Raw genomic sequence first — 26,208 nt, forward strand, 5'->3', positions numbered from 1 at the left:
CACAGCTCTGTTCACAAATCCCAGGATATTATAACAAGGGATATCCCTTTGGAGTTCCAGGGAAATCACTTTAAGGGCTATAAAAAGAAGATACTATTTTCACAGCAGGTAATAAATTTAGAGAATTATTATCTTGAGGAGTGGTATATTCTGAGACTGGAATGAGGTTTGAAAAAGGTTTAAATAAACCCATGGGTAATAAAACCATAATGATCTAATAATGGGAGGTTGGGAATTCTGAGGACATCCTGAGTCTTTTGAAAATGATTCAATCAATGACAGGTACCAGCCTCACTCGATGTGCTCCCTGCCCAGGGCTGGTGGCCTACTGATCATCCCACCTCTCTCCTCACTTTGTCAGCTGGCTTGTCCCTAATATTCAGAATAGGGCTCAGTGACAGAAAAGCTCAGGAACCTATGAAATATGGCAACTCATTCCTTGGAGGAAATGCTCTTTAATCCTTACCAGGTCTTTGTCCTTGGATTCTGAGTTAGAATTTAGGACATTGATCTGACCACGACTGCCATAAAAACATGAACTTACTCCTTTGGATATCTGTGTTTTCCTCAAAGAAAGAGAGACATGAAACCATCGTATGTTGGTGTGGTCTGGGGGGTAAAAACTGGTTAAACTCTCTGTAGGGGAAGCTGCTCATAATACGCTAACACAGATCAATTAATTCATTTTAAGGGGAAACTAAACATACCGATTACAGAGCACCCATGACAGCCCAAAATATTAAGCTCAAAAATTCACTGAAGTTAATGTAGAAACCAGCACACCTTAACTAAAGCTTTGATTCTGTTAAAGACACAGGGTAAAACTTCAGAGAAATAGTTTAGCTCGCTTCCAAAACAGTCAAGTGTTAATCACTTTCAATGTCTAGTAATAGGTCATTGTGGGGAGCTGGGGAGGTTATGATGGCAGAAGGAGGGGACAAGGGACTTTGGTTGGGGGTAGAGTGGATACGAAGATTCCATTCAGAGAAAAGGAACCTTCAGACAACTATAACATGCACAGTGAGGCATGAAGAATCTTTTCTGTCCTCCCGTTTTAGCTTGCTGAAAATTGGTAAAATGTGGTCATGTGCAGAAGCAAATAAAAGAGTCAAGAGGAGGGGACGGGTGGGGAGAGGGGAGGATGGCACACATCAAATAAGCAGTGTCGAATAAGTCGTCATTCTAACCCCATCTACCATCATAAACTGGGAGAAATCGTTCGGTATCTTTTCAAATTGCAAGTTTGAAAAGCTTCGTCCTTGGGGGGGGGGGAAGCAAGTCAGGCACTCTTCATTGGGGGAATGGACAAGTGGGAAGGTGGGAAGGGCTGGGGGTGGGTTAAGGGATAAGGGGTCACCTTGAGTGGCACTGTAGACTTTGGAATGATTTGGGCCAGAAAACTGGGACATCTGGAGTTCAGAAGTTGAGGAAAATGGGGAAGAACCGGGAAGATGAATACACGATCATCAGCTACACAAAAGAACGGAGCAGAAAGAAGCCTGGATTTGGGCACTCGCGTCTGGCAAGGAGGCCGGCAGCAGGGCTAATGAAGCATTTGTGGGGTGGGACGTTTGCCAGCGCAACAAAGAAGATGTGCTTGGGCTCTGCAGATGTGCCAGGGCCCCCAGAGCAAAATAATGACATAATCACCATCAGTGTCACAGACCAGACTGTACACAAGGTGACAGGGGAGGGAGGGCCTGTAATACACACACAGGGAGGACTCTCCACGGCCCAGACGCCTGGGATGCAGGCAGAACGACCTACCTATCTCTATCTCTATCTAAAATCCTAGGGTGAGACTTACCCTATCGCGACTGGGTGCTTCTCATGCAATCCCAGCCACTCCTGATGAGGCAACAGAAATCTGAAAAGCTTAAGACAGATTTGGACTGGTTGGAAAAGGCTGAATAAAGATAAACAAGGGGGAGAAATAGAAGGAGAGAGTTTTGAGTCAAACTCCCTCTGTCTTCTGCTGAGTCCTGGGCTCACACTTTCACGAACTTGACCCTAGCCCTACAACCCTGAGGTATACATATTATCATGGCTGTCGATGTTTCATGCTGTAAAGAAAATGCAAGAAATATTTTGGGGCACCTCGGGGCATTGGGGACACAAATTAGAAATAAATGGTCCCTCTTCAAGTGAGTGTAGGAACAACTTGAAGCCAGGAGGAAGCCGCCCCGGCCCGTTTTAAACAAGGCCTCTCAGCAGGCCTTGTCACCTGCCTGTGGCTCCAGCTCTGTAAGGTGGGTGTGTTAGTACAGCTGTCTGGCTTTTAAGTGACTTTTGTCAGTTTGAAAGTGAAAGTCTGTTTGAGGAGCTGAAAGAACAATAGCCCAGAGCCCGGAAGAAGGGCTCCTAGCACAAAGGACATAGACTACACCAGTGCCCCTTTTCATTGCTTCTAATGAAAGATTCATAAGCATAACTTTAATTTTTTATGACCCCCCCCCCCCCTTTTTGGTATGACTATATTAGTTGTGTCAACTTCCATAGACGGTTCCCTTTAAATACCAAGAGGTCTGTTGTGAAAGTGTTTCCAAGAGCTACGGACGGGGACAGAGTTGGTTCTGGCCATCCTGTAGGTCCTTCCTCCAGAAGAAACTGCTCTGAGGGACAGAGATTTCCTCTGAAGGTGGTTCCCTTTAGCCTTGAAGTTGTGTGAATGTAATCTTAATCCTTTCTCATGTGCAAGTTGAACTGCTCCTTGGAAGAACGATTATATTTGTTTTTCTTGGCTTCACTCAATTTAACAGGAACAGTAGTATAATAATCATTAATGGTTCTTCTTTTCCTTTACTTCTCAAATAGCTGTCTCCATGTTGCGTCTTTATTTTGTGTCTCAGCCAAAAAGGGGGGAGGGGAACAGCTCGTATTTGTTTTATGTCATGCTACCAAAGAGCACTGAAGATTGGCTTCAGGCAATCGCTGAAGGTGAAACAGTAGTTTTAAACTAGAAAAATCTGCTTTCAAGAACCAAAGCCCCACGTGTCACCGAAAATCATGTTTGCAAAAATCCTTATTCCTGCAAATTTATACCGAGGCAGTTAAGAGAAATGAAGGAATGATCACTAAAAGTTCTGCCCTATGGCTGAAAAAGAACCAAACAGTTAAAGTAAAATAAAATCATGGGTGGGGGTGAGTGGGGAATGAGGACATTTGATTTAAAATGTTATCTGCCATGTGGAAAGGGATCACCCACTTTGGAACAAGCTTGGGTTCTCTAAATGAGTTTGCTTCATCTAGAAGAAATAAACAGGCTGGTTTTCAAAAGGTTCTTAGAACTTCTTCAGACATTTAATCCAGGATGGGCCGAACACAATGATAATGTCCCACTGAAAGCTCCAGCCACCACCAGCAGCTCTTAGAGAACTTGTTCCTTTTCTCCTATTGATAACCCTCTGTGGGACGAAGAGAAAGAACCGAGGCAAGGAGAACTGAATGTCAGACAATAGACATCACTCCCCACACTGTCTCTGAACTTTCCTCATCTCTGAAGGACAATTAATTATGAAGGCCTTAGGGGTAGGTCAAAGCAAGGGAAAACCCACTGCTGTCCCAGCACCACCGCTGCCACCTCTGTGTTTGCTAAATGGCTTCGCCTGTTGGGGTACAGCCACCAAGAGAGCCAATAGATCATGGTGTTGGGGGGGGGAGGGGGAAGAGACGGAGGAAAGCAAAAGATTTTTTTGTGTGTGCGTCTGCCCTTGTATAATTCTATTCTCACTGTGAACTCATCCATACACAAAACACAAGGACAATTTTTTTTTTTTTTTTAAAGAGAGAAAAGCCACAGGGTAGGTTGCAGCCGAAACGGCCTCTCAGTGGTGTGTTAAAAAGGATGGTCTTTTCACCAAATCATTTCACAGAGGCAAAACAGACAAACACAAAGAGTTGAGACTTTTTCTCCGACATTAAATGGAGTAACTGATAAGGTCAGACATATGATACCTAAAGACATGAATCTCTGAACTCTTGAAGTCAAAGGCCCTCTCTGTGCCGAGGAACAATCTTTCAAAGGAAATAGATCATAGAACTCCACTGAATCCGCTTTAAACTTTATGAAGCAGGAGGAGAAAAAGCTCTAAGTAGGGAAGCTTGACAGAAGAGCCTTGAACTTTTTTCTGAAGGAAAGATGAGACCCTCCCTAGGCTGCCACAAAACATCTTTTTTTTTTCTAAAGGCTCCTCTGAACTTTGATATGGGCCAAGACACTGCCATTGAAAGCCGTATAATTATGTGCTATAGCCACTGTAGAAAATGCTTTGTTCGCCACAACAAAGGACAATAAGCAAAGTAAAGCGACATTACACTGTATCTTTTTCTTTAAGAATGTTGAGAAAGGTCATGGAATGCTATAACTAATAAAGCTGTTGAGTAAGGAGGTTTTAAAGTTGATCTTACTGTGCTTGAATGTAACCCAATGACAAAAAAGACACGGGGAGCTAAAAATGCAGTGACATTACCAAATAGATGATAAATCAATGGGCCTGCTTCATTATACTGATCAACAACACCTTGAATTCCGAAAGGACGACGTGCAAAAAACGAAGGTCCTCTGTGCACACACGCAATCCTACCTCTGCCCCACCCCCACCCGTTCCACCCCACTTCCACCCTGGCGTCTTGACTGCGGTCTCCTTCAAATTTCAGGCAATCATTCTATGCAAGGAACATGTTCCCAGACAGCCATGTGTGTACATATATTTAGAGAACATTCATTTCGTCTCTGAAGAGATCAATTTGGCTTGTCATTTGGACTGGCAAGGAAAGGAATGGTAAGGGTTTCTTTGCCTCCCTGCCACCCACCAAGAGTGGGCTGTGTGATCGTTAAAACAGCTCTGCAGCTTTGAGGCCAAAAGACGGCAACAGCAGTAAAAGGTTTGCACTCATGTGCCAGTTTTCCAAATGATCACTCATATTTAAGTATCTATTTGGAGCAGAGGGAAGTGCTTCCTAAATCCACCTGTCCTCATTTTTCTTTAAAGAGATGGCACTGTGTTGAAAGACTTCCAAATATGTTAAATCTTCTTAAACGTGTGTTGTGTTGAAAGCGGGAGTGGGTTGGGAATGGCGGTAGGCCTGGTGCGGAGAATATATTTAGTATGTGTATTTACGTGTGCATGTTTGGGTCTGTGTTGGGGGTTGGATGTGAGGGGTGCTGCTTTTTTTATTTTCTCTAAGAGGGAAGTGAGAGAACACGGAAAGAGGTCTGCAGAAGTACGCTTCTTGCCTGTCACGTGACACCTAGAAAAAGTCACACCACAGGCACCACGATGGTGCGATTAGTATCTTAGGAAATGGCATTAGTATCGTAGGAAGTAAGCCAACTAATCAATGAATGAAATGCCCCATTCTATGTATTTCTAAACTGTCCATCTGAAAACCTGGGTCTTTCGATGAGGGCAAGGGAACTCAGTCACACTTACTGGGAGTGTGGACCCTGCCCACAGATAAATGGCTGACCACTGATGGGCCTTGGAGGGATGCCTGGCTGACCACAGTGAGAAAGAGCGCTCCATGCAGCCTTGGAAACCGTCACTTTCTTTCCTGCCACAGTGGTGAGGGCAACAAAAAAAAGCAATAAAATCCAACTCCTATGCCCCTAAAGTCAGAAGTATCCTCCAGGACGAAAGCGTCCGTCACATTCTCTTCTCAGCTTACACACAAGACCATGCCCAGCCCTGTAGTCTGGGGATCATTCTGCCTGTCTTCGCTGCACCCTATCAAGTGGGCAGCCTAGGGAAAGCAGTCAAATGAGACTGGTGTGTCTCGGCGCCTTAGGTCGTGCAATTCACCTCTGTGACTTACACAGGTCAGTTGCCTTAATTGGGTTCTTTGCAAAAACCTATAAACCAGCCTTGGAAATTGATAGTGAGCATTACCTTCTTTCCTGCCACTGGGGTGAGGGCAACAAAAAAGCAATAAAATCCAACTCATGTGCCCCAAAAGTCAGAAGTAGCAGTATGATTTAAAAACTGGGACAGAATCCCAAACCCCCTTTTCCCTCTCCATGAAAAAAATAAAAAATTGGAAGCTCTTCAAAGTGAGGTGAAACTGAAGCATGGAAATATAGACCATAACACCTGGAAAGACAAATTTATTGTTGCCGATCTCATTCAATGTGAGAAGTAGGAGCAAAAGATGCAGCCTGTAGTTGAATACTGCTCTCCTGCACACCTTCACAAACGCACGTTCAGAAGCGAGGTGCCCCATTCCACGCGATGGGGCCAACTTTCTTCCCCTTAGCACAAACGAAAAGCATAGTTCAGTGTCTTCTTCCACATCCCCTGGGATTTCTCAAGCTCTCACCACCCTAAGTCTGAATGCCGTGCCAAGAATCTTGGCAATTGTGTAAATTGATACAAAAGGCAGAACAAGCTCCCCTGTCACTCAGAAGGCCCTGACTCATAAAGGCCGGGAAATGCAGGGTCTAGAAGAGGAGAGAGATTCAAGCCACTCCCTCTTTGCTAGTGATAAACGTCCCCCATCTGCTTTATTTTCCTGTGGGCCAGGGGTCAGCAACCACTCGAGCTTCGAGAGCCATCAGCGGCAGGGGCTGGGGGGGATGGTGCTACACAATGACAGAGGTGCCACCAGCAAGCTTATGACACAGGCAGAGATGGAGCAGAACGCTGAATAAAGACAAGGGTAGGAGAAGAGAAAGAAGAAGAAAGTCGAAGCCAAAGAGGGAAAACACTAGCCTCCTTTTCTCTCACTGCCCTCGCTGCTTCTCCCTGACCCCGCCCATGTAGAATGACTTTAAAAACAGTATAAATTTTAGGCAAACTGAAGTTTCTCTTGTATTCTTATCGGTATTATTATTACTGCCCACCTTGAAAAGTTAACATTGGTAAAACACTTAGAAGAGTGCCCAGGACATTGTAAACAGTCAACAATTATTAGCTATTTTATCATTGCTGCAAACAACTGATTGAGACATTTAAAAATGCAATCAATGAGAGATTTTATTATTTGACCCGCAAATATGCAGTTGGATTGATATATTCCTTTGACTTGACAGGTCTTAGGGCCTCATGCAGACATAAGGTCAGAGTCCCTCTGCCAGGCTCCGTCTCTGTTTCAAAATGTAAAGAGAAACAAGGGCTACAGTTCTCTGCTCTGCCATCCTCTCCTCCTGCTCATATTAAGGCTACAGATTCATTTTACTTGATCTAAAGAGGAGGAACTTAAGTGCAAAAGTCATGCCGTGCACTCCATATCTGTTGAGGTATTCGGCTCGAGGTGCCGGGTCTACCTCGGGCTCGCAGCCACGGCCCACACTGGTAAAGCTGCAGTGATAAGGCCAGTGGCTTTTGAAGCATCTCACTTAAGCACTGACCTCCATGCACGCAGGCGCAGAAAAGAAGGGATCATCTTATCTGAAGCTTTTGTTAGTAAATGCTCCAAAACGGAGAGGCAAATTCAAACACTGTTTGGTGACGTTAGCATCCCAGGTGGTGGTGGTGGTGGTGGTGGTGGTGGGGTGTGTGTGTGTGTGTGTGTGTGTACGTGCATAGGTACATGTGAGCGTGTGAGCGGAAGGGGGCAGGGCAGAACCCAGGCTCCTGCTTCTTTGTTACCACGTTTCCAGAAAGAGCCTAGTTTTTACTGAAGGAGGAATAAGACCCAAAATAGACCAATAACTTGTCTGAAGTCACATGAGAAGTGACAAAACTGCTCCCTGGGCCCCATCTCCTTGCGCTGAAGCGGTCTTAAAATAGACACTACAGATAAAGGCGAGGTGGCCTGGTTGGAAGTGGATATGATTCAGAAAGAGAGAAATATCAGATGTTAATCATATTAAAGGAGGATTTAGATGATGCTAAATAGAGCAGCTCATTGGGTATCTCTTGATGCCAACCGTCCCCTGTTTGTTTCATTTTGGCCCTTGCGCTGTGAGTAGGGGATTAAATTCCAACCAGGTAAGGTTTAAACAACCCTAAAAGGCCTAATGTGCACTGTCAGGATTTGTTCTCTCAAATATGTTACACAGCAAAACTGCAGAACTCATCCATGAATTTTGGGCAATTCTTTTACGAAGCCTGATGCATGTTGCTAAATGAATGAATATTTGCCGTAATAAATATGTAAAGTGTCCACTAGCACACAGTCGAATTCTCTCAGTTTAATGTGTAGAGCAATAGCTTTATCAGAAAGCGATGGATGGGGGGAGGGAAATAAAGTTCTTAATAAGATTTCTTTAAATGTTTAGCCCTAGTCACATTCTTCAGCTTTAGAGGAAATCTGCTAGAGTGTTCCGTGAATACAGTACACCAGTGCTCTGTGACAAGAAACTTTTAAAACAGAGACTTTAAAATTGTGAAGCAGTACAAAAAGCATCCCCACTTGTAACATGCTCAGCCAGAGAAAAAACTTTGTTAATAACACGTTTGGCGAGCAACCTGTATCGATCTTGAAGAGCAATGATAAATTGGTGGGTCATGGTATAACCATGCAAACTTTCAAAGCACAACCATGACTTCTGCACTGTTAAGCTTCCACATTCAGTTCTTTCTAAGCTACCAGAATTGATCTGCTACGACCAGTGGGAGAAGGGCCGGAAAAGGGATGGGTCAGCAGTGTGGGCAGTGGGGGTCAGGTCCCTTTATTGGCAAGCCAGACCAAGCTGCCTCTCTCTCCTTTGAAGTTGAGAGCTTCCGGGGCATTTCTGGGTACGTAGCTATGCGAGGAAAGCAAGCATATTAATAATAGAAGGTCCCTGCATGAGCAGATGTGGGAGAAAAATTCCCAGCCTCAAGATAGTAATAGAAGAAAAGGACCAACTTTGTCAAGTCACGGCCTGTCTACTCATCGTCAAGGGGTTCGGCCTGCAGAAAACTCTTGCCACATTCCCACCTCTCACTATTGTTGCCTCAGCCAGCAGGGCTTTGTGCGTACTGGGCGATTCTCTAGTGTTGTCTCATAGAGTCATCATGTTGCAATGAAAAATGTTTGCTGAAGCACCACATTAGCCAGTAAAGAAATGCCTTATCCATAGCTGCACATGTTTATTGTTGCATGGATTTTGCTTTCTGAGAATGGGCTATGGTGTTTCATGTGTATCTAGAATATGCAGGTTGTAGATACTGCATTTCCCCGAAAATAAGACTTAGCTGGACAATCAGCTCTAACGCGTCTTTTGGAGCAAAAATTAATATAAGACTTATATGACTGGGTCTTATATTATATAAGACCTGGTCTTATATTATCTTATATAAGACCAGGTATTATATTATTATATTATATTATATTATATTATATTATATTATATTATATTATATTATATTATATTATACTATACTGAGTCTTATAGTAAAATAAGACCGGGTCCTACATTAATTTTTGCTCCAAAAGACGCATTAGAGCTAGAGCTTATTTCAGGGAAACACGGTATGTACGTGTGTGTAAGAGAGTACAAACCCAAAACAACACTCATGAAGTTACACATACGCAAAATAAACACAGGAGGTTCTCCTCCAAAAACAGCAAACACAGAAACAAAAACAAAAACAAAAGATCTTGATGGATCTCCTTCTTATGCTAGGTACTTAGTAAATTCTCATACAACTTCTTTCACAGAGGAAGTAAATGCTGATTAAAGACAGAAACCATGGAATCACTGCCCCATCAACATTTCTAGACCTTCTTAGAAAACAACCTTTGCAGCTACCATTGCACAGAGCATATTTTCAGCTCAATCAACATGCCAGAACATAAACATGAAAAAGGCCTATGGGGCAGGGACGTCTTCTTTGGAAAGGGGACACTCTGTATGTGTTTCTTCTTGCCATTTTCTTTGGATTCTCCAGTTCCCTTTTCCATGGCCAAATGGGTCTTCTATGGAAGCGGCAGAGTCAGGGAGTGGGAAAGGAAACGGAAGTGGCTCAGGTCCCCAGGACTCTGATGGGAACCATGGGGGTGGGGGTGGGGGGATAGGCCCTCATTGCTGCTCTACCTCTTACCATCCTGAGGGATGTTTCTGTGAACAAACCAGATTTGGGGACATTTCTAAAGAAAGTTAAGTTTTTTGAAAATAAAAGAGAGAGGACTGAAAAATAAAGATGAGTTCCTACCTCAAAGTCATTTGCTTTATTGTAGTGCATGTTCAGAGCCCTGTACAGCTCACAGTCTCTGGTTATAGACAGCTCTTCAGTACTGGTGACTCCATCGTTGATGGCTTGCCGTGCATACTTCTCCATCTGAATGTAGTAAAACTCACGGAAATTGCTAAACCACTTGATGAGCTGAGAGGTAATGCATCTGTTGAACTGTTGAATTTAAATAGTGAAAGGGATAAGAACACCGCTATTTTCTTAATTTATTCTTTAAGCATTCGAAGCATTTTTCAAGTTCCCCTCCCCTCCGTCCTCAGAAAGGTATGTTTTTAATTCCACCAAAATGATGGCAGGAGAGGTGAGAGCAATGATCTACTTACAGGATATAAAACCTATCAACAATGGAAATCGCATCACAAGCCTCCACATTGCAGATGGAAAACTCACATTCTAAATCTGATTTTCCTTTAAGCCGAATATCTTACTTTAAACGTTGTTCTTCATCTTTCAGTAAAACAAATTGCATTTATATACTTCTTATGGAAATTCATTCAAGCCATGGAACCCTGGGAAGAGTTATTATTTTCAAGTACCAGAGATGATCAGCCAATGATTTCACCACCAGCATGATTTTTCTTTAATGAGAAATTGTGTCATCACATGACAGTTTCGTTCAATGCTGCAAAATGGCTTTCACACAAAGGGGGAGGGATTTGACATTTGCTTATTTTTTTGGGAATGGGTGATCCCTATGGACACCCCACTATGATTCCACCTGATGTTTGTACACTGCAGTCATGTCCAGTGCTGTCTGCTCAGACCACCGTACCTGTTCACACACTTCCTACAGCCAGCATTGGAGAAGACTGCTTTCTGTTGGAGGCTGCCCTGCATGGGAAGTGTGGTTAAGATACAGGGCACAGACGGCATGGACAGAATCTTTATTACATTTTTTTTTAAAAATGACAAGTTACCATAACGGGATTCGGCTCTAAAACTTTGTTTACTGAGTTTCCTCAATGACCTTTCAAAGGAAGATGTCTTCCTGGATTCACTGCAAATGATACCATTCTTAGTGACAGCCCTCTGTTTGTGTAAAGGACAGGTGCATCTCAACTTGCCAAGTCAAAAGTAATAAAACCATAGTTTTAGATCAGGTGGGCTGACAGACAACCCCCCCTGCCTTTTGTCATCACAGGCATTCCCTTCCCTGGGCCCCCAGAAAAAGATATACATTCATCAAAAATCAACAAAGACCACTTATCAAACAGTGGCCATGAGAACATCCAGACTCCCACAAGATGACAGCTCAAGTGTGTATTGGGGCTGTAATTGCTACACAGAAAGTTGTTTCTATACTAGCAAAGATAATAAATGAATGAAAATTTATGGCAGAGAATGGAAGTAACAAGGAAACAGAAGCAGGGAGACTGCTGTTTCTCCCAAAAGGCCAACTTGCATCATAATTGCCATGAAGTTGCAAGGGCCCTTACAGATAATTGACCAGAAAATGATTAAGTCATCAGCAAATCGCTTCTGCTTGCAAGAGTTCAAACATGTACTTAACCTATCCAAGAATTATATTTTCACTCTGTGTGTCTGCTCTGTCTCTATTCAGCCTTGTGGGGAACCCGATTAAAAAGACAACTGAAGGACCCCCGTTATCTGATCTTCTGGTTGCCGATTTCAATAGAACTTAAACCCATTACGATTTGCTGAACTTGGAGTTCTTTCCATTTTATCTCAGCAGTAAAATACACTGTCCAAATTTCCAGACACTGAGATAAGGACTACAGGCCCCGTGACGGCTTACTGTTCCTTTTTAATTCTTTTAGAATAAGAAACAAAACATTACAAAATGATAGCAGGCTGTGCACTGGGGAATGAAAATTGCTTTGACATGGAGATTAGGCTTCTGCATTGTTACAAGACATTGTCTCATATGGACAAGGGTACTGTAGAGGAAAAAAATAGAAGGGTATTTTTTTTTTTTCTAGAATGGTCATGAATGACCTAATGGGAGGACAAAAAAGTAAGTGCACTTGCCATTATTTAGGAATGGGACATAAAGGGAGATTTAAAGCTCATTGTTAGAGAATGGAAATAACAGAGCGAAAGAATGGGCAAAAACAACAGACTCCCAAAACATGAGACAAGTGAAATGACCAGCACAACAGCTTGAAGAACAGGGTCCCCCTCCACTAGCAGTGAACTGGGATTTGTTTGGTTTTAGTGGCTGGCTAAACGCAAAGGCAGGCTCCCTCTTTTCCAGATATTCACCTTGGGGGAGAAAAAGTGTTAAACTTTAAAGAATTCATTTCCCCCGTTGTGTAGTGGCTTACAAGAAAAGGATCAATTGTTCTATAAAGGAAAGCTCTGTAGTGTGTTAATGTGTTACTGCAAAAACTAATCGCTACAATAAAGAGGCTGTGTTTCCACAGCGTACTAGTCTCTGTGACTTTGATTAATGCTTCCCACGGGACATCTCAGCCTCAATATGGGCTGAAGAAACTTCCTAAATATTCAATGAGCATGGTCAAAAGATGTATAAAACAAATCAATCTGACACCTTAATCTGGCTAGGCAGCAGTTGACTCAAGGGGTGGAGGGAATGAGATACGTCATTTAACACTGCCAGCTTGAAAAGCTGTGAGCGTCTGTTCTGAGAAGCTAAAATGACAGTGACTCTGTTGTACTCATTGGTCTAAGAGTTATTCGTTTATACGTTAGAATCTGTGCCCCCTCGTGCCCAGGGCAACGGTGGGGCCCTTCGGTCCTTGGTATCTCTCTCACATCTGCCCCCTTGCCCTTCTCAAAGGGCTTGAAGTCCTGATGAGCTGTGCTTTTGGTCTGGCTAGCTGTCGTGGGGAGGGAATTTAGTTGGACTCTGTGAGAACATGGAACTTTATTTAGATTCTTGCTGTAGGAGTTAAGCTAAGTCAGCCCTGGTTTCATCCTTCATATACAGTGACGATGTACACTGTAGAACTTCTCTCACCAAGGCAAAGTCTCTGAATTGTGCATTCTTCTTTCTTTCCCAGGTAATTTAAAAGCATTTATTTCATACATAGATGGAAGTCACTGGTAGAGAGTGACTTTTCCTAAGGAAAAATATAAAGGAAGATGCATCACCCTGGTAGGGCTCAGCTTCTAAAGCTGGTCGGAGGATTACCTCAGCCTTACACCATCTTCCAATAGTGTCTTTGATGATTTCTAGGTGACATGATATTCGTGAAACAAAATAGTTTCCACTAGTGTTGTTTCTCCTGGTGTTTGACTTACAACACTAACTTCTGATCAGTACATGAGAAGAAATGACTTTATAATTTGGAAAGGTTACTTTGCTAGAATTAGGAATTTTCTCTTAGATGAATGTGGCCACAAAGACATATAGGCTTCTGTCATTGTGACAAGTATTACTTGGTCCACAGATACACTGAATGCCTTTTTCAAGATATATGATGCAGGGTTTCATTTCTGATTAACTCCTAAGGTCCCTCCCCCAATTTCTAGGCATCTCTCAGTTTTGTAGTGGTTTCTTGAATCCAGACCGAAATAAGATTTTTTGACTGTATATTCATATATAAACATGTAGTTATTTCAGCCTTGCAAATAATTATCCACATTTATATATCTATAACTAGATATAGATAGGTATGTGTGTTTGTATACACATATATACACACTGTATACACTTACACATGTGTACGAGTATATTCATTGTCAACATTCAAATTCTGGATTTTCCTCAACATGAAAGAAATCCAAGAATGCTCTGTTATTGTTTTCTAGAAAGTTTCTGGAATATCTTGCCTGGGCTCTCCTTCACTTTCTATACATGACTTTCCATTATCATCAATGTAAGCTCAGGGAATACAAATTCATTTACTGCTAACCAAAGGAAAAACATAATTAAGAAAGTTAAAATGTATAATTCATTAAAAAAAAAAATCGAAATGACCTTCAGTGATTTTCTGCTTTGCATTATATGCCCTACTGCTTCCCTCCATTAGAGTGGATAATTGGGAGTTAACCAGACTCACGTATACTTTAACAGCCTTCTCTCTTAGTACGGATAGAGTATGGGCAGGAATCCATAATCTGAATATTAGCGCTTTTTAAAATAAAATATTCACCCAGATACTGAATTGTTAGTTGGGTAGAGTGAGTGATTATTTGAAAACGCTGAGTGACTGGATGTATTCTAAAGGAAGGGACACAATTTCTTGTGGGTTTACACTGCAGAGTTTTTATAAAGCTACCAATCAACTGTCTCCCCACCCTTTCTCTTCCCCCGACCACGCGCCCACACACGCAAAAACATGAGTGTTTCTAACATTGCTATCTACTGTTAGGTAGTGCTGCTGGCTCACAACGGCTGTTGCTTTCCACCCTCCAGGTGGCTGCATCTCAATGGTAGGCAAGTGATCCCAATGTACACAGTTTGTAAAGCTCTTTGGCCTTCTTGTGGATGAAAAGTGCTATATTAATAATATAAGGTATTGTCATTATATCACAACACTGCAAATCATTGCACTGAGAGGAGTGAAGGAGGCCATTGACACACACACACACACACACACACACACACACCACACCACACCACACGTGTGTACGGTAACACTTGGGCCCCTCCCCTTTCTGTCCCTCTCAGAACTAAAGTGTTGGGAGAATTCTCTGGAAGAACTTTGCCAGGTTCTACTAGGCTCTAGAAGCTGATCAGTCCTCAACCAGCTGACAAATGCTCTTCAATGTGTTTGTTTGAGATGGTTCGCCACCAAGTCCAAGCCCTTTTCCTGGTTGATGGTGTCATGCAGCCTTTTTTTTTGTGCTTCATGATTCTTAACCAGCCATATAAGTTACTGCTTTTCTCTGCCTCCCTGTCCTGCCCAGTTTGTTGGCAATGAATGAGGAGAAAACATGCCTTCCACTTAAGGAGCTCAGCCAGGGAAGGAGAAAGATAAAAGGCCGAAGTTGATACACAATTCAAAGCAAACAGGAGGGAAAACAGAACTTTTCTTATAAGGCCAAATAAAACATCAGTGAAGGAAACTGAAATGAGCTGGCCTGCAAAAGGGGGCCAACGAAGCAACGTGGGCATTGGGCACAAAACACTCTTCGTAGAGGGGAGGGGCGGAGAGCGAGCATGTTTTGGCAGCTCGTGAGTTCTCAATGGCAGAAATCAGAACTTGTACATATGGGGGTGGGCAGGGGAGGGTGGGGGAGAAAGCACCCAACCCTAATAAACTAATCTCAGCTAATGTAATGTTTAGCAAGATCCTTGGATAATGATACCATGCGTGTCATTATCATCATCAAAACCCAATCTATGTTTTAAAAAGTTACAGATGATTAACACAACATTAAGTTGATGCAATTACTTAAACTGCCCCCCCACACACACGCACGCACACACACACACAGAACCAGGAGGTCCCCATATTCTGTAGAATGTGGAAGGCTGCAGCTGTAGGGCCGACAGCTTTCATATCCTCATTTGAATAATGTGTCCTGAATCTGTCACTTTATTCATTCTCCTTATGCTCAGTGTACTCTGCATCAACAACAAATTAAGTTGTAAATAAGAGACAATCATCACTTTTGTTTTTAAGCAGCTATTGCATAGAGAATTTCAATGTACGCTCCTTTTCGACAGGGGGAGAACGAGGTGCTCGAGTTTGCTTTCATAAGCACAAATACAGGGAAACTAACAGAAACAAAAACAGAAACAGCTTACTGTTGCTGAGGGGAGGGAGAAAACTATCCTCTAAAGCACATCCATTCAGTACCAGTAGAAATTTCTTCCAAGAAGTTACTAAGACATATAAAGACAGAGGCTAAGTGTCCCCAAGCACACTGGAGACCCATGTGACTTATTAATACCAGTCCTGTGGTCTTAATACGCAAGGGGCATCTTTGCTTGGTCCAGCTTTAGACAAAAGGAGAAGTGCATTAAATCAGTTACAACACAGGTGTGTCAATGAACTCCTTGCACACTCATCTCTATTAACTTCCACGAGTTCACATCACTATGGCATGCACAGAAATTGAAAAAAAAAAAATCAATGATGCACGATGTCCCTACCTTTACATCGGAGAAGTAGGTCTTCAGCATATTGGAGCTGGGATAGCGGGTATAAAAGAACATGAGCTTTGCTTTTTTCAAGTGATTGGGTGACAGTCCTTCCTGCATGTAGGATGCAACTGGTTAAGGAAAAAAATTCTTTTTTTAAGGACCAACCACCTCCCCACCACCAGGAATCTGGAGGCCCACCAAGCAGCCGTGGGAATTTTGGAAGGAAATGGCAGTGGCCATGGAATTAATCACTAACTTGCTGCCGCTTGCTCAAAATGCCCACTGCCTGTCAGAAATGGCCAAATGTCACGGCGAGGATGCACAATTCAGTTGCAGAATCTTGGCTACTCTGTGGTGAGGACGTGCCCCTGTTGGAGATCCTAGTCCTATCTATATGTTCACTTGTTGCTAAGGAGACAAATGCACCCAACACATGCTACACAACTCATCACAAGAGTTTTTTCTTTTTCACAATTACAGTTCTGTTTATTCTTCCCTCCATACTCTGCAGTTCACATCAAATTATTATACTAATGTACGTGAAAACATAAAATGCATTATTTTGAACACTGTCAGGCAAGCTTCACATTTTACCTTTTAGTGCTAATCTAATGGAGCATCTTGACTCACTTTCTTCCTATCTCATTATTATATCCTTTTAATTGTTTCCTTTTAAATAATAGCTAAAATTTGGGAGGGGTAATTTTGGCACAGAACGGGGAGGGGGTGTTGCTTTTGTTAAAGCAACGATCCAAAACCAAATACAATTTGCATCTCCCGGATTTATAGTTAACTCCTTTGGAGAGCAGCGCAGTGGTTGGGACTAACAAATCAATAACTGTGGGTTAGCAGATCAATAAATGGCCACTTACCCAAAATAAGAAGGCCTATTTATCTGGAAACATCATTCCCTTTTAGATCTGTAAACAGCAGCAACTAAAACAGTTCCCAAGAGAACGTGAGGCTAACCATAACAATCCAGGCTTCCTGATTCTCCCCCAGTTTCTTGGCACTCCTCAGCAGACTCCGAGCTGGGATGGCTCTGGTCACATCTGTGCCGCAGCCTGGCCCTGCCATTTCCTCAGCAAATTAATGGCTTTATAATTTATCAGAAATGAAGATGCACGTGGAGAAAATCAATGTGGTCCCCCACAAGGTCAATTAAGGGTCCTTCCTAGAAGCTTCTCTAAGGATTTTCTCTTAAAAGAGAGTCTGGGAAAAAATAAGGAAAAAAAAGAAAAGGAAAGAAAATGTGTATGTGTGTGTGTATACACACACACACAGTTTACTACCCAACAAAAATTTCACACCTTATGAATAAAGATCAAATAAATACAAATATGTAGGAAAGGTAAAGGTTTCCAAATGACCTCCACCAAATACAGCATGACCCATCTTAGGAACAGAAAGAAACCAGAAAGTAGCGCTAGAAGCATAATTAAATTAATATCGATAAGCTCTTCATATTGATAAACTTCTTACAACAGGGTGTTTAACCAAATATTCTGCTGAGAAGGTGATTAGCATTTCCTTTAAGAGCATGCAAATTTTTAAAAGATCACCTTGGTTTGTAAATAGAAGAGTTAAATATTGTGGTTCCCCCCACACACCTCCCCCCCACACACACACTGGAAATAAACACTGAAGAAAGAAATTTTGATTTGATATCTGTAAGCCAAAGCAGCTTAACTGAACTTGTGTTTTTGTTTGAGATTCTTCATGATTACAAAGACGATAATTTATGACTGACATACTTTTTGTGCCAAGGAAAGAGCTGAAAGGCTCTCCAGTAACCTCCATTAGACAGATAGAGAAGACTAAAGGAGCATAGCACACTTCAGGACCATCTGTCCAAAAGGATAAGTGAAATAATAGTTGCAAGCTGTCTCCTATTGCCTCGTGATAAGAGTTTTAGGCAAGTCCAAACTTCGACAAACATTCTCAGATCTGGGTTCTAATCTTTTTTTTTATTTTTATTTTTTTCTCAGACAGCAACATTGAAACAACCTGGAGCGTTTAATTATTAGTGGGGAAAAAAATCCCAAATCTTTTCAATTTTGGTCTCATGCAAAAACAAATTGTTTTGCGGTGGTTTTCAGATGGTTACAGAGCTACCCAAACTTCCTGAGGCTTTCCATACATTTAAATTATGCTAAGATGGTTTCATTCTTTTTATTTAAAAGACAAAGCAAACTATCCATCTTATTTTTTGATGGGGACTTAGGGGCTTTTTGTTTCATGAAAAAAAATTATTTTGATTCGAATTTCTCAAGTCTGTTTTTGCTTTAAAACGTTTCCTGTTGGTAATACTTGGAATTGATCAGTCGACATGGAACACAGAATAAATCTTTATCTCTTGCTCATCGTGTAATTGAGATAAAATTCCCATAAAATATATGTTTCTAATAAACTATTAAAAATAGCTAATGAAACATTTAAAAGCCAACAGTTAGATAATCCTTTTTTTTCCTCCTCAAAATAAATCTGAACTGACCAATTGGTTAATTTCCCTTTTAAGTGCTTGTGCTGAAAAGCAACTGTTCTTCCAAGAAAGCACTAGCTGTTTCCAGGATACTTACACGCGCACAATGACTCATGATGGAATAGATTCAGTAAACATACAGCTGTACTGAACACGAGCTAAGCTCCATTCAAGGCCAGGAAAGAAAATGAGCACAAATAAATATTAAGGAGGTAAAGGGGGGTGGGTGAGGGGGGACGGAACGCAAACAAGATCTGTGCAGGCAGCTCATGTGGCTTTGCCTCAATTCTCTTAGCCATAGCTTTGTGAAGACAGATGACATTCAATTCTATGTGTAATGCAAAATAGACAATAACTACTGAAACTTGAGACAGCTGCCAGGTGTAAAAAAAAAAAAAAGAAAAAGAAAAAAGAAAAAAAAAGAAAAGATGATAAATCCATAAATTAATGAAAGACATCTGCTCGGGAATATAAAAGATCAGAGAAGGAGAGTACTACAGCTGAACCTAAAGCGGTGTTCAAACAACCTGAGAATCGAAGTGTTGTCTGTTTACCAAAGCACAATATAACCTTACCTAAGCGGGCAGCAGCGGGAGCAGCAGAGGCAGCAAAAAGGCAAATGGTAGAATAATAGGTTGTGAAGGCTGGAGGCAGAACATTCTTTTTTCCAGCTGAACTCTGAATCGTGGCTAGAGATTCTGCAAGCTGTATTTCTAACCAAAGGGATTGGGACTGCTTACTTACAGTTTTGAAACCACTTTGAACCCAGTGAATTTTAGCTTTCTCCCTATGCTCTGATTTGCTATGTTTCTAAGAGGCTTGCCCCTTAGAAACCTTAAATGGGGAGAGCAAAGACCTAAACTCCCTCATTTCATGAAAGTGATCAAGCAACTTGTCACACCACTAAGTTCAACAGAACTGGTGCCATGTGTAGTTTAATGGAAATTTTAAAAAAATTTACTTACTTCATAACGGGGGTTAGGAACCCAGAATCATTCAGTCTTTTATATACATGTTTCCCTAATATAGCCAAAAGAATTACTATGGCCCTACAAGACTTCTAAAAAATGTAAAAGATCAACTTCTATGGATTATTTCACATTTCAGAAATTCATTTCTGAATCCATGTTTCTCTGTTGGATTTTAGTTTCAAATTACTAAGCCATTTTCCTTTCTAAACGTCTTCCAGTGTTTTTAACATTCTCCCTAAAAGTTGAGTCCGGGAAAGCAGGCTGTCACAGACAACAGGCTCCGTTTCTTCACCTGCGTGTCTTAAAGGCTGATAATCCTCCTCTTGTGCTTTAATTGGGTGTATGCAAATGTTTGAGGCCTAAACAAGGCTATTTTTCTTGAGATGCAAAGAGGATGAATGACAAGGAACATCATGAAGAAAAGCAATAGGCTGGCTGTTTCTTTTGCAATTTGAATAAAACTTAATATTTGATTAAATAGATTCATTTGCAAAGATACTGAACACAGTTTTTTATACCCAAGACGTGACCTCTTGGAGCAGGTGCACTGAAGTTCAGTTTAACATGCACACATTCACTACTTCCTTTCTCTTAGAAGGGATAATGAGGTAGTGTGTTCTATTATATAGAACATATACGCTTAATGTATTGAACTTAAAATGGATTTATCTGATAAGCGGGTGTTCTCAATAGTTCTTATCTTGACTACTTTGTTCACAGAAACAGATGATGCCCTTTGGAATGGGAAAGAATTCTTTAAGAATTAAATTATTCATTACAGTTGGGAAAGCCATGAACTGAAAATAAAAACATAATAATTATAGTGGTACCATTTCTGCTCATTTCTAGTTATCTTTTCTAGGAATAACTGTACCACACGTTCAAATATGAGCTCGTATACCTAAAACTGAAGTAAGACATCACTCATTGTGATCCCCAGATATTTCTTTAAACTAAACGTTTGAGAATTTTGCCTACACATCATCAGGTAAATCAAGGAAAGAACTCACTGCCATGCAAGGATGGAGAGAGGAGAAAAGTGGACCCAGTTTCCCAACAAATACTCACATCCTCACTGGCTTCAGAATTATATGGACTATAGAAAAGGTTGCTTGACTATCTTCTTCCTAAGAAATAATTTATCAATGAGATAAATGGTTAAGTGTGATGTGGTAGAGGGAAAAGAGAAAGAAACAGGCTAGAAGGCTAGAAGGTGGGAAATAGAATCATTAATTGCAACGAGAGGCCCAAGTTATTTGGCTACATGAAAGAAACAACTCCAGGAATAAGCACTGAACATTTCATATGAACACAGGTGTTTCCAAACCACCACTGTTCAACAGAACCTTACATTGTTAGGAGAGAGGACAAGTTATTCATCTGAAGAAGCAGCAACTGTGTTCTCTTTAAAGCCTTTGATACTTGTAGAAATAAAGGAATTTCTTTCAATTCAAATCCTCAGAATTCCTCAGGGGATTTAGGAAGGGTGAGACAATGAACATGGCCAACACTTAAAGCAATCTAAAAGATTTTTTTTTATAGAAGACCCAACTTACTTAAAACAAAAAACAAAAACAAAAAACACAGACATAATTATCTGCTTACAATGAAAAGTCTAATTAAAAAAAAGAAAGCCATAAACTGTCATCTTGAGTTAAAGAGTTTAGTATGGACTTTTCGGACTTTGAAATCCTGGCTTCAAATAGTCACCAAAATGGGCCTGTCCCTTGCGTGCGTGTGTGTGTGTGTGTGTGTGTGTGTGTGTGTGTGAGAGAGAGAGAGAGAGAGAGAGAGAGAGAGACACAACCATCACTACTATTGGCTTCAAAATGAAGTAAGAAATCTCTGAGGAGCAATGGGGGTCTAGCCCCTGACAGTAACCTGGTATGAAACTCAGAAGATGCTCATCCTGAAAAGGGGTGAAAAACATTCAAGCCATTGTGTCTTACTTTGCCTTTCTTATCACCAACAGCTGTACTCCAATCATATTAACCAATGTTTATTGCCTGCTTATGAGAACAGGTAAGGTACTTTGTGCAGCTCTGATTCCTGACTGGTGGATTCCATTTTAGATCTTTGAAAGGTAGAAGTTAAATCAGCAACCAACCCCAAACTCAATTTCTTTTTCTGTATCTAAGTGCTCAACATCTTTCTCTTCCTTTCCCTCATGACATGATTCTCTTCTTCCCTCATGACATGATTCTCTTCTTCCTCAATGTGGAAAGAGACTTTGTGCTTCCTGTGGGTCTCATACTAGTTCCCCTTCATCTTATCAGAAATCTTCACCAGTATCCTAAGACTTGGCTGGAAGGATGCCCTTCACTGCCTAGGAAAACACATTTCCACCAGAGCTGGGACTCTGCACTTAACGTGGCAGCCACTGGAGTGGGCTTACACACTAAAATGTCAATTTCTAGTCATCAAGACGATTGCTCAAAGTCCTCAATTTAGCAACAGCCAACTTAATTGCTAAATTTTATATCCATCTGCAATTTATTAAAGAAACATGCCTCTACCTGCCCCCAAATGCTATTGTTCTACTATCCCAAACCACCAATGACTACAAGATTTTTAAAATTTTACTGCAAGGACCAATTTACAGAGAAAAAAAAAATCGTCAGTTAAAAATAGCTGGAGTTCAGGACAGGGTCTAATAAAAAATACTATCACTGCATCACTACATCAAAGTCAGGTTCAAAATATAAAAGAGTCATAAAAAGAGCCATTTTTTTAAGTCGAATACAGCTGAGTTTTATATTTAATTGTGCTCTCTCGCTTTCTAAAATAATTTGCTTTGTGTATGTTAGGACAAAAGATTTCTGTGTATGGCTGAACAGAGGGTAATCATGCATGGAGGCAGCTGCACCAAACCCAAAGAACAGACCTTGGGTGAACGAGAGACCGATGCCGTCTGAATAAATCAGTACCTGTGTATTTCCTTTAAAAAAACCATGTCTCACTTCAAGATGAAAGAGAGAATCTAACTTCCCTCCGACATCCATCTTTCTCCCACCGCAGCTTCCCACCAATACAGTGCTCTTCATTGAATGATGCCCTCTGTAAAGGGCTCAGTTGGCTTAAAGGGAGACTTCGCATGGAATCTCAGGGATCTGAGCCTGACTTTTCACTCCATTATAAAACTTACCATCTTTAAAAAAAATAATATATCTGATAGAATTCAATATTACAATGAGATTTTTTTCCCCCATCTCTGAATTTACTCTTTTAAAAACAGGGTAAGAATACAGGAAAAACAACAGAAAAAAAACACTGCAAAAGAAGCACATCTTAAATATTAGCTCTTGGAAGCAAATAACCTGTGAAAGTTGCAAAGATGTTGGTTTAGTGGGAAGGTTTTGTGCCATCAGAAGTGCCACACGTGTGGATAAAAGCTTATTACTTTGAATAATAGGAAAGATTGTGTTCTTAACAAGATATTAATTGACATTAGTCTACGTATTGTGTAAACCTGACCCTTTGGGAAGCCTGTTGTTTTTGGTTTTGTTTTCCTTGAGGGGAAAATAAAAGGATATTGCACTTCCCGAATAAGGTGAGATTTCGGACATGTCTTGAAGATCGCCACACTCGGATTTGATGAGCGACAAGGACAGCCCTTCCGCAGTGCTGGGTGGGTGTGCTGGTGAACAAGGATGGTGGCTCAGGTGGTGGGATGACATCTTGGTCCTCAGACTTGTCGTCTCCCTAGTTAAGTCTAAGGATTCAGGAGACGCTCTGTCTTTTCCCGAGAAGGAGCCGGAGGGAGCACCTAATGGACTCTGAAATGGGTAGGCCATCAAAGGAAGGGGGAAGGGGTGACGGAAGGTGGATGGGGTGAAGCCTGCGGTGGAGAGAGGCGACTGGTGCAGGGTCTGGTGGTGGCCGCCAGTAGGGGGACCGGAGGCAGACTGGTCAGATGAGTTTTTGCGGACAACCAGGGGCAGGGCTTCTGTCTGGTCTGTGGAGCTGGGCATCTGTACGTTGCCAAAGGTGTCCAGGGGGTTCGGAATGATGACGTCGCCAAAGCACTGCAGGCGTTGGTTGGTGGTGTGGAAATTGTGGTTTTCCCCATTGACTGCAAATCTGGCCTGGGGGATCTGGAGAGGTGGGAAGACCTGAGGAACCTGGCGGGAGGGTTTGGCCGCAAAGACTTTGACCACAGTGTCCACAACTTGCGACATGGCAGAGTTCAGTTCCTGTTTCAAGGTCTCGGCCAAATGTTTGCCTTCTGGTTGTAAGGAGTTTGGCCCGTGGTCTCTCTCTTTGTTGTTGCCTTCTCGCTTCGGCTTGTTTTCAGCCATTTCCTGCTCCCTGATCAGGGCCCGAGCTCGGTCAATAAACTGTCCTGGGTCTAGCTCGCACATCTCATTATCTGACCTCCCCACGGAGTCCTGGGCCCTGGCATCCAGAATCTCCGAGCGCATGCTGTCTTCAGACAGGTTACCATCTTCATCATTTTCAGAATCAGTGCTGTCATAGATTTGGTAAAACTTTTCCTGCAGCTGGCGCAGCTGTTTCTGCATGTCCTCCAGCTGCTGTTTCAGCTGTCGGCGCTCCTCTCGCTTCTGTTCTTTTCGGGCTGAAACCAGCTGCTGGAAACTCTGTTGCTGCTGCTGGGGCAGCTTTTGCTTGCGTTTGTTTTCTCTGTAACTTTCTCGGGGACTCACAGACTGCGGGGCCATCTCTCTTTCGTTTTCATTGCCCCTTAATGCCACACTGGGGGAATGGCTCATACCCCGAATTATATTCTCAACCCGGGCGCGCTTTGCTCTCAGGTGCTCATCACATAAGCGATCCATATCAAACTGGCTCATAGTAGGCCTGCCAAAAGGGGAAAGACACTCTGGGGGGCTGTCTCTTGAAGAGTTGCTGCATATATCCTCCTGATGTACTTCAGAGCCTGTACTAGAGAGACCGCTGGCTTGGAAACTGGGCTCCGTGCCACCATTTTTGTTCATGTTATTTTTCAACAGCTGGGAAATTATGGTTGCTCCTGGAAAAGGCATCATGGCATCTTCATACGAGTTCGCCCTCTTCAGCAGCTTGCGGAGTACATTTGACTTCTCCCCATCTGCATGCTGCACCACAGAATACTCAACATCCTGCTCGGAACCTTGGGGATTCATGGCACTAAAAAACGTTGCTCTTGCCTTAGCAAAAAATGCAGATGCTGTCCCTACCGTCCTTTTCACTCCAATGTCAACTCTTCTCCTCTTGGTTTGCCGGCTTAAGAGGGCTGTGCTGTCATGGTCAGGCATCACTGGACAGTTATTGTGCCATCTTCAAAAGCTCGTCAGCTGGGCACAGCTCAAGAATCCCGGGACCCTGGCCAACAGAACAAAAGGACTGATGAATCATTTTCTTTAAATTTCTCCAAATTTCCTGACCTCAATCCTGAATCAAATGCAAAATGCATAGGCTCTGGGATTTATGGCACATTACAATTATTGCAATTTATTATGCACTCTGCCTGAAATGAAACATTTTTAAATATTTCTGCTCCACTGGTTTAAGATGGATTAAGATTAAAAAAAAAAAAAAAAGCAAAAAACTGCTTAAGCACCAGTAATATGATTCTCTTTCACAAATGCCTAAAATGATACTGTTTATCTTCAGAAGAAACAGTAGATTATAAGTACACAGCCTCTGACAACCAATTGATTAAATTTTGGGCATTGAGATTCATGTTACAAAAGAAGATGAAAGTGGGCTATACTTAAGAAATAAGGTTAAATTTGGAGGCTGCGTGAAATTTGGATGAAAAATTCCATTTCTGCATTAAAATTATTGTGGTTTTAACGCTATGAAAAGAAAAAGACTTTAAAAATAAATGCAAATATTTAACACATACTCCTTACTGCTGAATTTTAAAATATTTTCATCATATGTGAAATGGGAAGGAACACACCCCCATCAGCATCTTTTGAACATAAATGGGCAATTTAACATTGAAATAAATGCACAAATACTCATATTACAAGTCTGCTTATTTAGCATAGCTGTGCATTTTTATTAGTAAAATCGCATTTGAAGATGGTGTCTGTTTGTATATTTTAATGGAAGTATGAGAATATTTATAAATTTTCATGATGTCCTTTTGATGACCTAAATTATTATAAAGGGGCTCACTGCAAAAAAATAAAAAGGATATTGTCACTTTGTAGAAATCAATAAATTTACTTAGGCAAGGATACATACACAGTTTTCTTCTGTTCAAATCTGCCAAAATCATACTTCATGTGCTTAAAGAAACTCTTTAATATATACCATTTGTGAATTGCCTGTCTTATGCCAAATTTAAGGGGGAAAAAAAAAGACTGAACGAAGATACATAAAGAAGAAAGAAAATCACATCACTCCAATATAGGTGAGAAAGAGAAATACCTTCTCTGCCTATGAACTTCCATTATTTCTTGGGAATACACCATAAAAAGAGGACATCCTTCCTTGCATTTTATAAAAGGCACTTGACATATTTTGTGACTTACTAACGACTGATGCTAATACCCAATTTGGCATAAATAGAAGATGTCACATCTTTTTGCTTACAATTAACATTTTATGAAGAAAATGAGAATATTTTTTTCACACACGGTTTATCTAATATTAAACTTCACGTTT

At 41.5% G+C, this 26,208-nt stretch overlaps 1 protein-coding gene across 7 annotated transcripts in view; it reads right to left on the reverse strand.

The window, feature by feature from the left end:
• The window catches only part of PROX1 (prospero homeobox 1), a 51,273-nt gene that overhangs the window by 18,389 nt on the left and 6,676 nt on the right, over window positions 1-26,208 (reverse strand). For 6 of the 7 annotated variants that reach the window (XM_074322416.1, XM_074322410.1, XM_074322411.1 and 3 more), the window contains exons 2-4: window positions 23,122-24,912; window positions 16,147-16,252; window positions 10,080-10,274 (exon numbers count right to left, since the gene is read on the reverse strand). In XM_074322416.1, the coding sequence (XP_074178517.1) occupies window positions 10,080-10,274; window positions 16,147-16,252; window positions 23,122-24,845 (2,025 nt within the window). In that variant the 5' untranslated portion in view covers window positions 24,846-24,912. Of the gene's footprint in view, window positions 1-10,079; window positions 10,275-16,146; window positions 16,253-23,121; window positions 24,913-25,785; window positions 25,805-26,208 lie in introns of those variants that run through there. The other variant, XM_074322415.1, reaches the window with a different exon arrangement.

This window comes from Rhinolophus sinicus, linkage group LG17 (genome assembly GCF_036562045.2).
Source record: "Rhinolophus sinicus isolate RSC01 linkage group LG17, ASM3656204v1, whole genome shotgun sequence".
Classification (NCBI taxonomy): Eukaryota; Metazoa; Chordata; class Mammalia; order Chiroptera; family Rhinolophidae; genus Rhinolophus; species Rhinolophus sinicus.